General features: G+C 44.1%; 1 protein-coding gene across 3 annotated transcripts in view; it reads left to right on the forward strand.

The window, feature by feature from the left end:
* Window positions 1-16298, forward strand: part of RMI1 (recQ-mediated instability protein (DUF1767)) — a 78642-nt gene that overhangs the window by 56075 nt on the left and 6269 nt on the right. For 2 of the 3 annotated variants that reach the window (XR_015186646.1, XR_015186645.1), the window contains exon 4: window positions 13230-13366. Coding sequence is in view for 1 of the 3 variants with exons in the window: in XM_086501951.1 (XP_086358077.1) it covers window positions 13233-13366 (134 nt within the window). In the remaining 2 variants the exon portion in view is untranslated. The remainder of the gene's footprint in view (window positions 1-13229; window positions 13367-16298) is intronic. The other variant, XM_086501951.1, reaches the window with a different exon arrangement.

The raw sequence follows: 16298 nt of genomic DNA on the forward strand, positions 1-16298 counted from the left end.
AGTAATCTTTGACATCCCCTCGAGCGTACGCACTCATCTTGTAACTGTCGTGTACAACACCATGATCCCCATATGAGCTCTACTGGCACTCCTAGCTTCTGCAATTTGCACATCAATTTGCCCTTCGGAATTGTATCAAAAGCTTTTTCTAGAAATCCACAAAGCCACAATAAATCCTCCCCGCGTGATATCTGTCCTGCTCAAGGATAGCTCGTAGTGTGAGAATGTGATCTAGGGTAGAGAAATCCCCACCTCTCTTTGCCCATCTGCTCAGTTCATGCTCAATGATGGATGCATATAATCTGGCTAGTGTGTCCAATCATGATAGTGCGGTAATGTAATTCCCAAGCAAACTAGGGTCCCCCAGGTTTGAAAATAGATACAATCTTGGACATGTTCCAAGTATTAGGGAAACCCTTAACACATAGCTTGAACGCAAGAAGACTAGCCAAAAGATCCTTTGCATATATAAAATGCTTAGCTACCAAGCCATCATGATCATATGCTCTCCCAGTCTTCATCCTATCAATAGCCTTCTTTACCATCTCCATAGTAAAGAAAGCGCAAGTGTGTTGGCATGTCTCTAGTGGATCTGACAATGACTGCTAGTCCAGGGCCATGTAGAGAGAAGTAGCATACTCACCCCATATGTCTATAGATGTAATAGCTGGTGCTGGGGAGTGCTCATGAAACAATCTCCAAGCCTTACCCAAGAGACTTTGGCCTAACCCATGTCGATGGTATCAAGCTCTTTCAACATCTATGCAGAGGTGTCAAAGAAGATTGATCGACATTGTGCGTTGAAATCTCCCAAAAATCATGATATCACCATCTCTGGGAAAATTCCTTATCTGCTCATCGAAAATAGAAAATGGTGATTGCCCTTTGGGCTTCGCATAAGTTGATGTACTTGGTGCAAAATAGCATATAGCAACATATAGGTATCTGCTAGTCTCTGGCTGTAGTCTCACACATATTCTTGGCATGATCATCTCTGCGAGCATTGTGTATCATCGATTGTGATTCTTCCTTGTAAAGTACATCCACTCCGTCAGACCCTCGTCCTTTGAGCTTTGATCTTGTCTCTTGTTTATTGGCCCACTCCCATCTATCCACTAACATGTGGTAGACTTTTTCTAGGTGCTTGATGTGTCTGCGAATAAAATACGATGTCCCTCCCAATGAAACTGTCGTCACAAACTGATGACGTGGCAGTGCCTGGACACACACACACACACGTTGACTGGCTGTTGTACGAAAGCCCGTGATTCGGGTTGATTGGCTGACATGGCAACTGTATGGAATCCCGTGATAGGCGTTGACTACTGATGTGGCTGTACAAATTTCCGTAGATCGCGCTGACAGTGCTAACGTGGCCATGCGTACGGTGTCGTGCCGCTCCGCTCCCATGACAAGAAAATGAGCAAAGGAATGCCAATCAGGTGTATTTGAATCCTACATGATTATTAAACAGTTACAAGGGCTTGCTAACAAGCCAATTTGTAAGCTAAAAGTGTGCTAGATGGGGCTCTAAGGGCCAAAAGATGTCTTGGTCATGCTAAACAATGAGTATGGTTGAAGTGATCATAGCAGGGATTTTATTAATCAAAGTTGAATTACTTGAAGGGATCTACGTGCCTGTCTTTACGACTCGTCAATCGGAGCCACGAACAAGAAGTTATGACAGTTTTAATTTCAGTTAGTAGCAGATCCGTACCGGATTGAGCACCTGCTGATAAAAGGTCAAAGATGAAAGAAATGCATGAGTCCGAAGTGCTCACTTTCAGGAGCATGTCGATCTTTTCAGTTCGTCAATCGGGGTTTCGGTTGGCAAGATATAGCCAGTTTAAGTATCGTCGACGGCCGAATTCGAACCGCCCTGGTCGGCGTGATCAGTCACATTCATCTGGTTTAATGCAATGCGGTGCCTGATGTGTATGCCAAATGTGGGCCGATGCGGAAGCATTTTTTATAATATGCCTAGCCTTGACGGGACAACTCTCCAAAAGCAATCACTTACACTTGCTTCTTGCAGAAAGATTTTTTATGACATCAAAATTCATGATGATATGGTTAATCGATGGCGACTGGAGAAAGATGTGCTTGACAATGCTTGCCCGGTATTTATGCATAATGAATGCCCAAATGGGGTGCTCTTGAAGTACTTGGCCACCCAAGGGCTATGGGGCCGGTATGTCATCCCTTACAGTATCTGAAGACCGCCAAAGGAAAAGCTTAGCAAGCTTGCCAAGCTTGGCCGGCATGTATGCCAAGTGTGGTGCCCTTACAAAAGAAAATAGAGCCTTTATTACTACATGGCCGCCCACATGATTTAAAAAAAGGCCACCCTAAATTTAATTAGGGTGTGAAGCTAATGGGAAAATGGGGGAGCCAGGGCGTGGCGGCAGCGAGTAAGAAGAGGCGCAAGGAGGAAGAGGCTCGCAGCGCGCTCGCGGAGGCTCGGATGGAGTCCGCTATGAAACGGGATTTGCCCTGGCTATGGAGTCCGCTATGATGGCGCGAACCTTTTTGGAGCTATTCGCGGCGGATTTCGTGCTGGTCCAGAAACGCCTGCCACGTCACCCGGGGGGGGGGGGGGTACCCATTAGCGACATCGCAAATGGGTGCCTAGGCCCCTTTTTAGCAAGAACTTGGCTCATGCAAGTATAAAAGGGGAAGATGTGGCTCTCTTGAGGAGGCTAGTGTTTATTTAAGAATCTTCTCCTCTTCTCATGAAATTTTCTCTCTCCGGGAGAATAAGCCAAAGCTTCTAAGCCTCATTAGCCATTCGAAGCCTCAACCTAAACCTCCATAATCCATCCTAAACCTATTCTAAGCCTCATTAGCCATTCGAAGCCTGAAACTTAACCTCCTTAAGATAAGCCTAATCCTTGATGATCATGTTCTCTAAGCCTATGCTCCAATCTCATTAAGCCAAGCCTAAGTTTTGGTGATCACAATCTTTAAGCCTAATCTCGCCCTTAATTAAGCTAAGCCTAAGCTTTGATGATCAAGTTCTCTAAGCCTAATCTCCTACTCATTAGGCGGCAATCCTAAGCACGTTCAATCCGGAATTAAGCCGGCACCCTTAAATCGAATCGGACCAACCAAGGCCATTGGAGTTGAAGGCAGAAGTCAGTCCAAGGCAGTTCCTACTGATCGTCTTGATTAACACTTTGTGAAAAGCATAAACATTTCCATTAAGATTTGATTAAACAGGGATACTGTTGTTTATTAGGCTTAAGCTAAATTGTCTATTTTGAGCTAATTGTGTCTATTGCAACTCTTTTCTCCGCACCTCTCACAGCCCGGACCCGGCGCCTTCCCGGCTCACCTTCGGCATAATTATCCCCCGACAACGGATTTCTTGCTTTTACGTTGACGGTAGTTGTACGGAATTTCGCTTTTAGTGCTGACAGCTTTTGGGACAGTTTGCTTTTGATTTTAATGCTTTTGGGGCTCTGCTTTTAGCAACCCTTGTAATGTTTATAAGGACCGAAGGGGGGGCTCACTCTGCAAAGCATCTGGACGCAGAGTCTGAGAGTGAGCACCCGCGGGTCGGTTGTAGTACTTTGCTCAAAGATTAATATAAAAGAAATTTGGGGCTAGTATCTCTTGGCACGGAACTACGCCAGGCCGTGTCGACTCTTGTTTGATCTGTGAAGAATTTTGAAGTGAATCTTTGTTGTGTCGCGGTAGAATCTTGACTTGGTGTGTCCAAGTTTGTTACAATTGTCCTCAAAGGCTCCTACATTCAGTCGCAGACACCCATTACAATTCCGAGTAGCAATGTTGAGTTTGGTCCCATAGGCCTCGCACTGTCATGTGATATGTGTCTCTATAATCACAACGCGGCAGTCTTTGTAGAAAGCCACCTTCCCCTTCTCCCTTGTCGCCTTGATCTCTGGTATGAAGTCCATGTGTGCTAGTTGTGTCAAGGTAAGATCATCTCCTAAGAAGACACTTGTCTTCTTTGAAGTTGGCCTCCTTTTCAAGAACTCCTTTGCTTCCATTGAGGGAGAGTCTTCTTTAAAGTTGGCCTCCTAAGAAGACACTTGTCTTCTTTAAAGTTGGCTCCTTTTCAAGGACTCCCATCTTTACTTCCAATGAGCAAAAGTGCAGAATTAGTGCCCTTTCTTTGACCGAGGATGTGCGTATATTTGCCTTCTTTTTCCCCACCCTCCAAGCTTTGGTATGTGAGTGTTGTCAGCTCCTTAACTTCCTCACCCACATTATCACGGTCTTTAATACAAACTAGGCGTATATGCATGGATGGTGTCCTTCTGCGTTGTTCTTTCGCCAATGTCATGTTGATGATAGTTGGAGTTCGCCACTTCAATCCAGTTCTCAACCTCCTCTCTTGCCTCTTACTTGAGGTTCTTCTTGACAGCTTCGACCCATCTGTTCTTCTTCGCATCGAGCTTCTTCTCAATGCTTCCTGCAATCTTCTTGGTGATCTCTTATTTGATGGCTTCCTTGTTGGTGAGTATCTCCCTCTCTTCTTTTGTTATAAGGGTATAGCAATAGTGCCTTCCATAAGAAAGATTCTCTCTTGGATACTTTCTTTCTCCTCTTTCCATCTTCTCTCCCTATCGTCTTGCTTGCGGAGAAAAAATATTCTTGTTTTTCTCCATTCTTCATCCATCTCCTTCCTCCAAGCTTTCATTTTTGTCTCCAATGTGAAAATACGCTTGTTTGTGAGCACAAATTTTGCTTGCTAAGCCATTGGTGTGAGCAGGAAAGACATTCTCCTTTTTGGGTCTTTGTCTTTTGAGAGAGAGAGAGAGAGAAATGAAATGAAATGAAATATTATATTAACGTCTTCAAAAGGCCAGAGTGACCTAGGAGACCAAACTGATACAAAAGGGGTGAATCTGTTACAATGTCTGAAAAGTGTGAAAATAAATGCGAAAAACCAAATACAAACTTTTAGATAAACTTCTTAGGAGCATTCTGGGTGTCTGGCTAGAATGCTTCTAATCCTTTGTTGTAGTCTCCTCCGGTGAAGTGTGCTTATGCATCTCGGTCGTGGTCGTCTCGATTTCCTAAGCTCAGTCGCCCTGTCAATGAGGGTGCCTTTAGTATGAATGTGGGTAAACCTTTGTGCTCGCTGCTGGCCTCTTGCTTCTCCTTCCATTCCTGCTTCTCTCGATCCGAAGAAATCTGTGATCTGCCTCTGAGGCTGTAGTGCTCTTTGTCTGCTCATTAGATTATCCCTGTGCTGATGTAGTTCCAGTAGGTACAGGCCTAAGCACCTTTGATCTTGGTATTGCATGACTCTATCTAGAGGTCCAAATCCTTCTTTAAATAGGCAATGGAAACGCCCACATATCTCATAGTATACGGTGCAATGGCATATGTAGTGTAATTCTGTCTCCGGCTCCATTCCGCATAACTTGCAAATTCTGCTCTCAGGTGGGATTCCCCTTATCTGCCAAATTCAATTTCCACCTGGTGTGAGGATGTACGAATCTGACCAATAGCACATCTCAAACCATGAGACAGGTGGGTATCCATGTAGCTCGGGCGAATCACAAAACCATCTTCAGATAGCTGCAGGAAGTTTTCTTTGTAGTCGGGCCATCTTCGTGCCCAATTCTTGTGTAGGGTCTACCCATGTCCTCTTAGTGTCCAACTGTATAAGATCCTGGCGGATGATTTTATTAATCTCTGTTCGTGTGATTGCCAGTGATGGAGCCTCAAGAGAGTATTGGAAGGGGGGTAATCTTTCCATACTGAACCCGTGTCTCTGAAACCACAAGGACAGTTGCGCATACCAACATGATGCATCTCCTTTCATTGCTAATTGTCGAGAGGATTCGAGGGCCAATCTAGTATATCGGCAATTATTTGTATCCCATAAACCATGTATAAAGGACACTGATCTGGTAAGAGCTTCAATTTCTATCGGAGGGGCAGCTAGTTCCGCTCGGGTAATCGCGTGTGGTACGGAGGCCTTGGCTCTAATCATTCGGGAAATCATAGATACCAAAGGTCTCTCCATTGACTTGCAATTATCTTGATCCACAAATCTGGACCCCATAAAGCATAGCCGAAGCCACCACAGTATCAAAGAGGCAAAGTTTTGTTCGTGGTTCTTGAAACTGCACTTGTGAACACATCCTCTCCAACCCTCCCAAGGCCGCAGAGGCTCTGGACAATCTAGCATCCGCTGCTTTCTTAAGAGTAAACTTCGGTCCTGTAAATACCACACCAAGGTATGTGTATGCAACTGTGTACTCTACTGTATCCTGGCCATATGCAAATGTAGGTGCCGATCTCCTAACCCACTGCGGTGTGGTGTTAAACACCATAACTTTGGTTTTACCCAAATTTACCGACAGTCCGCTGTCCTCTGCGAATTTATGTAATGCATCTAACTGCCTCTGCATTCCATTTGGTGATTCTGCTATCAATACAATATCATCTCCATACAACAACAGAGGGATCCATGACCCTGCAAGTTGAGCACCTTTGTCACCCTCTCTATCAATGTAATCTGATACCTCATCTATATATATACCAAATAAAGTAGGGGACAGTGGGCATCCTTGCTTTACTCCAACGGTGGAATGAACAATGTCGGAATCCCCTTCTGGAGTACGTACATAACCAGTTACTGACCCGTATAAGGCCATGATCCCCTAGATAATCTCTTTGGGGACCCCTAACTCTTGCATTCTGCGCATCAATCTGGCCCTTGGTACTGTATCAAAAGCTTTCTGAAAATCCACAAAGCAACAATACATCCTTCTCCCGCTTGCTCTTCCTTCCTCAATAATGGCTCTGAGTGTAAGAATATGATCTAAAGTGGAATAACCTCTCCTGAATCCAGCTTGCCGTGTTACCCTTATGCCCTCATTCTCTACCCATCTACTCAATTTTTGTTCGAGAATGGATGCGTACAGTCTGGTCAATGTGTGACCCACTATAATGGTACGGTAGTTCCCGGGTATCATAGGATCCCCTGACTTGAAAATAGGTACGATAGTAGATAATTTCCAAGATTCAGGTAATCCTTCAGACATGACCCGATTAAACAGACGAGCAAGGACTTCTTAAAGTAGATCCCTTGCATGGATCAGATGTTCTGCTACTAAACCCTCATGATCATATGCTCTTGTTGTCTTCATCTTATCAATGGATTTTTCCACCATTTCTGTAGTAAAGAAAGTATTGGTAGCAAGGCATGGCTCTAGCGGATCTGGTAATGGAGGCTGTCCAGATATCGTATATAATGATGTTACATATTGACCCCAAATCTCCGGAGAAGTAATTGTCGGAGGCGATGAGTGCTCGTGAACGCCAGGCCTCATGTGAGTCCTGACTCAAGAAGAGCCGATATAAATCCTTCTCCAGTTTGGCTAAAAATGCCCTTTTCTTGCGACGTACTATACGCCGAAGAGCAATCCGAGACTGCTTATATGTGATGATCCCAAGTGTAAGCTCTTTCTGGACCTAGGTTCTCGTCTCTCTGCATTCCTTGTCATACCAACTGTTTTGAGGCAGGTTCCCAGATCCTCTCTTATGATCAGGCTGAGTATGTGGGTATGCCTCTTGTGCTGCTCCATGTAGTATCTCTGTTAGCTGAGAAGTAATCTCCTCTACAGTATATACTGGCTCGGCTGCCCACATCCTATTATAGATCTTTTCCACATAGACTGAATCAGTTTCTGGCGTGAAAGTATATCTTGCGTGTGTCTTCTTCCTTTGTACTTGAGAGGCATTGTATTGGAAGGAGATTGATAAGGTCAAGAGAGTATGATCCACTGCAATCCCAACCGGTCTGGGTCCCACCTTAAAGTCCTTGATACTAGAAATAAAGCTTGGTGAAGTCATGACATATTCCACTGTACTGGCCCCATGCCTGTGCGGGAAGCATGTGAATCCCCTAGATAAAGGGAAATTCTCTAGACCATTAAGTATGGCCAAACCATGTGTAGTTGCCATTTCCATGAGATGTCTCCCATATTCAGTGTGTTCTTTATCCTGTGAGTTTCGTGTAAGCCCCTCCTGTGATAAATCCACTTCTCTGAGCATTTTCTCAAAAGTATCATAGAATACTGCTTGAGAGTTGGCCGTTCTGGCATTAAAGTCTCCTAAGAGAACGATGTCTCCATCTCTAGAGAACTCCCATATGTCATTATTCAATATGGAGAAAGGGGACTGTCCTTTAGGTGAGGAGTAGATTGATGTACTTGGAGGGAAGTAGCATATAGCGATATATAGAAATCTACCTGTCTCGGCTCTCATTCTCACCCACATATACCTTGCTTGTTCATCTTTCTTGATAATCTGTAGTAGTGGTTTCAGCTCCTATAAATAAGACTGCTACTCCTCTTGAACCCCGGCTACCTCGTAGAGATCTTTTGTGTGGTCGACCAGCTATTTCCCATAAATGCCCCTTCACATGTGGCATAAGCTGTCCCGGTATCTAGTGTGTCTCTGAGTAGGAAACTATGTCTCTGTCCCTAAAGCTGTCTTCAAAGGCACCTACATCTAGCCTATATGATCCATTACAATTCCACGCCGCTATCCGGAGCGTCGCCCCATAGGTCTCACACCGTCATGATGAGCGCTTTTCCAGAACCACTACTTTCCCTCCTCTATAAAAGGCGATTTTCCCCTTTTCTCTTGCTGCCCTGATCTCTGGCATCAACTCTTGCATGTGTATTCGGGAAGCGGAGAATAAGTGCCCTATCCTTTACGTTTCCCTTCTCGTCGATTTCTTTCTTGCCCACTCTCCATGCTCTTGTGTGAGTAGGCTCTGTGATGCCCATGCGTTGTAGCAGTTCCCTCACTTCTTCATCTACATTCTCTTTGTCTTTGACTCTTGTGACACGCACATGCAGAGCCCGATTCTTCCTTTTCTGCTCTTCCTCAATGGTCATATTAATAATGGTGGAGGTAGGTGTGGTCTCAAGCATCTGGGCCTTCCCTTTCTTCGCATCCTCAATCCATTTCTCTGCTTCATCAACCTTTTCTTGTGTCTTACAAAGACGTTCCGCCCATGAAGATGCCGTTTTCGATTTCTGTTCATCTCCTTCCCGTAGAGCTTTCATCCGATCCTTCATGTCCTCGATCTCCTTCAGCACCGAAGGTTGGTCGTCTCCCTTCTCCTTAGTTGCAGATTTGCAAGCCGCAAGTTCTCCTCGATTATTGCATCTTTTTTCCCCATGTGCTTTTCCATATTTGTTCTCCATGCTTCAAAACTTGCTACTGCCTCATCGAGTTTCTTTTGCATAACGCATTCTGTTACATTTACTTCGGCCTTGATTAGGTTTCGTAATTCCGTTTTCACGATCTGAATTTCCTCATTCTGTATCCCCCGGATCTCTCTCCTTAGTTCTCTCATCATGTCTCCATACATGGAGTTCCTGTAGCTCTCAGTGTTCGCGTGCATTTCCTTCCTGATGTCATTCCTCATATAGTTTAGCTCTGATTTGAGCATCGCCTGGACCTTCTCCATCATGTATCCTGGAAGTTTTCCCCACTCGTAAGGATCCTGGTGATATTACAGTATCTCTGTTTCTCCGTTTAAATGTAGCTGTTGTTTTTTTTGGGGTGGTGTAGCTATCTACACCCGGCTCTTCCCCTTCGGTGGGCGGATCCATCGAACCTGAGCCACAAATGTGGGTAGGGTACTAGGGTACTAGGGTGAGGGACTGAGAATATGGCAAACTTAACGAGTTTACCTTAAGGCTTAAAATCTCTTTAAACTTGAACGCAAAGAGAATGGTCTTAAGGCTTAAAATCTCTTTAAGCTTAAAATTTATCTTAAGGCTTAAAATGAAATAAACTTGAACATAGGAGATATTGACTTCCTACGCGTAGAAGAAGGGGGGTGCCGGCTGTTGGACTTGCTACGTGTAGAACAATTGGACTTGCTACGCGTAGGACTACGCGTGGGACTGCTGAGCATAGGACTGTTGGCGTAGGCCTCAACCTCAGGAGGAGTACGCAGGGTAGCTCGAGCAGGGACATCAAGGCAGAGCGAGCTCGGGCATCAGGGCAACGCGAGCATCGGCGAGAGAGAGGGATGGAAGAGAGAGGGCAGCACAAGCATCAGCTACACCATCATGGTTTCCACACACACACACACACACACACACACACACACACACAGAGAGAGAGAGAGAGAGAGAGAGAGAGAGAGAGAGAGAGAGAGAGAGAGAGACCCTACGAAACAAGGCCCTTACTTGAAGCAAGCAAGCATTGTGCTTACTTATTGCAAGTGGATCCACTTCTTGATCTTTAACGAGTAGCGATTAATTCCATCTAAGGCCGGCTAAATTTTCTTGGCGTGAACGCAATCAAAGTCTTTGTGTTTTGCATTTTTTCCTGGTTAAAAATTTGGGCAGTATGTCACATTAGGGACTTAACACATTTAGACAGTAGATCTTGTTTTTCTCAGTCGTGGGGTTTTGGGCCTGTAGGTAGGGCACTTTTACCTTTTATCTATATAGGTAGAGTTTGGATATATTAGTGTCTCTCTATCATTTTCTCTCTCTAGCGCTATATTGAGTCTTATGTTTTCTCCTATCTCTAGTGTTTTTCTCGACGAGTGTTTTCTCTCTCAATCTTTCCCAATGATCGCTCTCCCTTACTCTAGCGTCGCCCTTTCCCTCCGTGTTGACAGTCTTCTTGCAGGTGGGCACTTGAGGAGTGCTACTTGTGTTCGTTCAGTGGGCGGTATGTGATAGGAGGTCATTTCCAAGGAGATCTGTCGCGATAGATTTGAGATCACTTGGGTTGCTCGTTCCCGAGAGGACTTTTGCTCACGGTTGCAGACGAGATCATCACCCGATTCACCCTTTTTTGATGCACCTTTGATTGCAAGTCCAAAGAAATGATGATACAAGGCCACTCAATGTAACCGAGGTAGTGACCATGTATTAGACCCCGATGGACCTGATTTTACAATTGTCCACCAAGTAGAGTAAATGGCTTGGAGTTCAAAAGTAATCTTGTCTTTTGTAGTGGAAAGGCAAGGTCAAGGTACATACTAGTGGACAACAAGTGCAAGAAATCTCCATATCATTCGCAATACTGTCCACCGGAAAAAGAAAACTATTTGGTGAACCATCCTCAATTCCTAGAGCATCTAGACCACTAGACGAGTGGACCACTAGACTAGTCGACCACTTTTTCTACTAGACTAGTCAGCCTGTTGAAATAGCTGACTGGGACTAGCTAGCAAGTTTACTAGACGAATAGTTCCAATCGGGTTAGCTATGCCACCAGCTTAAGTAGGTGGAGTGAGACTTTAGTTGAGGTCCCACCGAGCGGGAACTTGTCTTGCTCAATATCATTAAGCTTTTCCTTGATAGTCCTAGGACTGAAGACATCACAAAAAGCCCTCTTGAGTGCAATTCCGTACAATGTGTATGTACTAGCATGACAAATGTTTACTATAGTCTACAATTTTATTTTTTTCTCTCATTTCACAATCGTAACAGTTAGAACACTTATCAGATTTGTGATGTGCTCAAATCTTCAAGCTTTCGCCACTTGTGGGATCCCACTAGCAAGCTAACACCACGTAGGCCCATAGTTTTCTCTGGACCCTTCCCATTGGGGAACCATACTACTGCGTGTGTCTGACGCGGACGTGCCTTTGGTGCAGCCTGTTGTTTAGTAGAGCTAGAGAAAGCACCATGCGAGAGAATCCGGCAAGGGAATTTGCGTGTGTGTATTAGTAGGACTTGTGCGAATGAGGTAGTGCATCTCATTTACACTTCATAGTAGGATGACCATGATGAGGATGATGCGAATCTATCAGGAGGGCCCACCATTGCAGAGCCAGAGTTTGATGAGGAGGGCAATTCTTGACAGATGGAGAGATGGCTCCTCAAATGCGTCTTCTTCATTGTCTAATGAGGAGATATGAATGTCTCATAATAGATGGAGACATGCTTTCCTCAAATGCGTCTTCTTCATAGTCTAATGAGGAGATATGAATGTCTCATGCTTCATTAGCTTTTTGAGTCACGACTTTTTTTCATGGATTTTGGATCATTGGATGTATCATGTTTTTATGTATTTCAGTATTTTGAAAGTATGATTTATGCTCATGTCATATGACATACTTTTCATGTTAATGATTGAATCTTATGCTCATTGTTTTTGTAGTTTTAAAACGATTGTATCGAGTCTTGTATGTCATTCACTGTGTAATCTAAGCTTTTAGACTTCGCTGTTTTTGTGTGTATAATAAGACATTTGAGAGGTAATTTAAAGTTTTGTATCTTTCGTTCAATCCTAATTGTTTAGTGTTGTATGTCTCAAGTGGTCCACCATATCGAGCAATCGTATGAAAGCTTCAAATTTTAATATTTTTAGTTTATGACAATCTTGGTTTGTAGTTTTAACGTTTGTGGAGTGATATTTATGAATTAAAGTATGTTAGGCTTTATTTTTGAAAACATACAAATTTTACGTACCTAATAACTCAAACCTTTAAGTATAACGTATCTTACGTACCAAGAACATACTGAAAGCGCCGATTTTTGGAACTTTTCAAGCGACCAAAAAAATACCATTTATCATGAGATTTAGTCATGATAGTGAAACACCTTAGAAATTTTAGAATCGAGTTCAAACTATCCCCATAATCCATACCAAAGACCGCATTCTATGGTTTTGTGCTCAGTATATTGTTTTAAGTGTCATGTATACTTTTTTTAGTGTGCCGCATGGAATCCGAGGGGGTTCTGCTGATATGCATTTATCCCGTATTTCCGTACCCGTCCAAGTGTGACATATGGAAAACTATAATAATTGTATAAACTAAAAGTTCTAAGTTAGTTTCTTGTGTTTTATGACAAGAAATTACGAAACCTCTGTGTTTTCTAGCAGAAAAGAAATGTGTGGTCTCGAAACACTTAAAACCCTGAAACACTTAAAACCCGGAAAATGTTTCTGTTGACTATGGGAGTCTGTTTCTTTCTTTTTCAGGTGTGAAGGTTTTGACCTTTTATCTCTATCAGTCTATCTACATTCTAGATACTTGACTAACTTTTTGGTGTGCATGTTCTATGAGAAATAAAAGCATATAATCTTTCAAGACATTCTGTTCTGATAGGCAAGTTGTCCATGTATCTTCATGAGGTGTCGACTTTATTGGACATTTTTTTACTAAGCCAGTTGTGCTCATCTGTTTGGAGGTTTCATGAACTAAATAATATTATAATCTTCTCGCCTATTAAACTTTGTGACTGATTCTGTAGCAGGAGTCTGAGAGGAACCACATCCCAAAGTTTGGCAGAAAGTGCATCCAGTGCTGCTTGGGACACCGCCCAAACAAGAGAGTCAACTGCACATGTCAATGAGCAAATGGGCCAATTGCCTAGGGCTCCTATTTCAGGTTTGAAAAGTGGGCATCCATTGTCTTATACAAAAACTAAGGACTGTTTTGAACATGCTGTACCAGGAATCGTCAAAAAACTTGTTTCTCCAAATGCTCTTTCTGCTGCAATGTCCTTCTTTTCTTATATTGCATGTGAACCCAAGATAGATAATTATCGAGCACATGGTGACTTGTTTACCTCTCTTGAGTCTGTCCCTCATGGGAATACGGTCACTTGTGCCAACAATGCCCTTCACAGATGCAATTTCCGGAGCCACACACTAAGCTGTGGCTATTTGACATTTTGGTCACTTTTACCATGCTTTATGGAGTGCAGATATGGGGGCCTAGCTTGGATCTTCATAGGAGATCAGGGTGCAGAGGGAGATCAATGGAGAGACCACTTGTATCCATGACAAGTTGATTTGAGCGAAAGCCTCAGTGCCACATGAGATTATTAGAGCTGAGATGAGTGCACCACTGATTGTAGTGGAGGCTCTTGCTAGATCAGTGTTTTTCATTCATAGCACATGGGAGCTCCCATACGGAAAATATGCACGAATAGCTCTTGAATCATCGCGACTGTTGGCGAGTGAGGGTGATACTTCATGTTGGTTTGCATAGATATCATCTTGGCTTGAGCTACATGGATTTAATATGCCTTGGATACATCACCCCTCACCCTCACACATCCAAATATTAGCAGGATTTAATATGCCTTGGATACATCACCCCTCACCCTCACACATCCAAATATTAGCAGGATAATCAGACACGCTCTCATCCATTTGGATACCAGAAGACTTGGCTGCCTTCGTCACATGAGTTGGGGACGAAGATGGTGTTTTATTGAGACCATCTTCTTTGCGGGACATATGATGGGTTTATCTCACGCCCTAGGTATATGGACAACCACCTGTCTCATGGCATTATGTGTTATTGGTCAGCTACGCACTTCATCTCACTAGTTGGAGATAGAGACTGGCCGATAGAGAGGTATACCCCCAGGGGAGATTATGCAAGGTTTGCCAGAGAGCCATTGGCAGAGGAGCATTGTATTTACCAATGCACAGCATACTATGAGATCCATAGGCGTTTTCATTGCTTATTCAGAGAGGGCTTTGGCTCCATATTTGGCCTGCATTATGGATTACTATGATCGAGGGTGCCTAGGTCTCTTCTTGCTGGAGACCAATAGACTCAGAGAGACTACCCTAAGGAGCAGAGGATCTACACAGAGGATCCAAACTCCTGAATAAGGGTAGGCACTCTGACTGAAATAACTCCAACATCAGCCCCCTCGGCCGCACAAAAGTCTCCAACCGGCTGGCTGAAAATCTGCAAAGTTACCAGGTACAAACCATTGCACTTGTATCATCTTGTGGTCTTCAAAACACATCCCAGATCTCAGCCAAGTCCACGCTGGAAATCAGCAACACTCCCTAGTCATCTACGGGCTGAAAAATGCAGGCAGACAAGGGTTCTCTGCGACAAGGTCGTAGCAAACATTGATTAGCCCCCTCTTGTGCTGGTCCAAGGGATGTCCTTGTGGCGAATATGCAGCCACAAAGTGCAATGGAAGGTGTGGTGACAAGGGAATACGTTGGAGAAGGTGCAGAAGAGGAGAGAAAAATGCTAGAGAGAAGAGGGAGAGACAGAGTGGACAAGCCCTGCTAGGGCAAACTGCTAATACAAGGCTCTGCACAACTACCAAAATGGGAGCAACACCCTATTCCTGTATAGGGGGCTAACAATCTTGCCTGACCCTGGACCCACAACAAAATACACCATGAACCTTAAATGGGGTATAAATTATTGAAGTGCCCTCCTAAAATGGCCAACAACAAGTGATTGATCGGACAAAAATTGGAAAATCCCTAGAATTTAGGAAAGCCTCACAAGGCCGGGCACAACCACATAGAAGCCCTCACAAGTTCTATACTTGAAAACCGAGGGAATGACCTCCAAAACTCTTTAACAAATTGTTGATTCACAAGATAGACTCCAAAAACACATTGGTATATAGGAGGCCTTTTGCTCAAGGAGATGGTAAAACTAAGGTTGTTATCTTTTATACATTTGTTCGACTAAGATGTGGTAGGGACATTTGTATGTGGATAGGAAGTTGGTGGTAGTCAGAGTTACCGGGGAACGCCCCCGTTCCGGCGTTCCGGGGGGTAGTTCCCTTCCCGAACGTTCCGAAACTTCCCGGAACGTCTGACGTTCCAGGTGGCCAGTGCGAACCGGAATGGCCGTTCCGGAACGTTTTGGAACGCCCCCGGAATGTTCCGGAATGCCCCTGGAACGGCCAACGGCTACAAACAAATTTGGCAAAAAGTGGAAAAATTGAATTAAATGTTTGGGCTTCTTTTTGAAGTGTGCAAGGCCTCAAGGACTCATAAAATGCACCCCCCTCCCCCTTTCTCTCCACAAGCTAATCCTCAAGGGTCAAGCTCTCTCCCTCTCACACTCTCAAGATCTCTCCCTCTCAAGACTCTCTCTCAAGGCTCAAGGCTTCAAGCCTTCAAGCTCTCTTCCTCTCCCTCCCACTCTCTCAAATCTCTCCCTCTCCCTCTCACTCTCTCGAGTCTCTCCCTCTCACTCTCTCATCTTCATCTAGTCATAGCAAGGTTGAATGGTCTTCAAAATGAGTTTTTTGTGAGTATTAGAGTCAAAGCACTCTAATACTCCTTGTATTTAAACACAAGGAGCTAAAAAATGCACTATTTGGGTGTTTTTTAACCTCCCGTTCCGCGCCGTTCCCGTTTTGGACCCCTAGCCGTTCCCCCGTTCCGCGGGGATCCCGTCACCGTTCCCGTTCCGCGTTCCAGGTAACTATGGTGGTAGTATCTTGATTTGTATACTTTCATCCTCCTTTGTCGTTAGGTCTCCATGAATAGGGAGATGACATTGATAGTTGGATATGCAACCCTCTCTCTATTGGTGAGAC

Source organism: Adiantum capillus-veneris, chromosome 26 (genome assembly GCF_014529385.1).
Source record: "Adiantum capillus-veneris isolate H3 chromosome 26, ASM1452938v2, whole genome shotgun sequence".
Lineage (NCBI taxonomy): Eukaryota > Viridiplantae > Streptophyta > Polypodiopsida > Polypodiales > Pteridaceae > Adiantum > Adiantum capillus-veneris.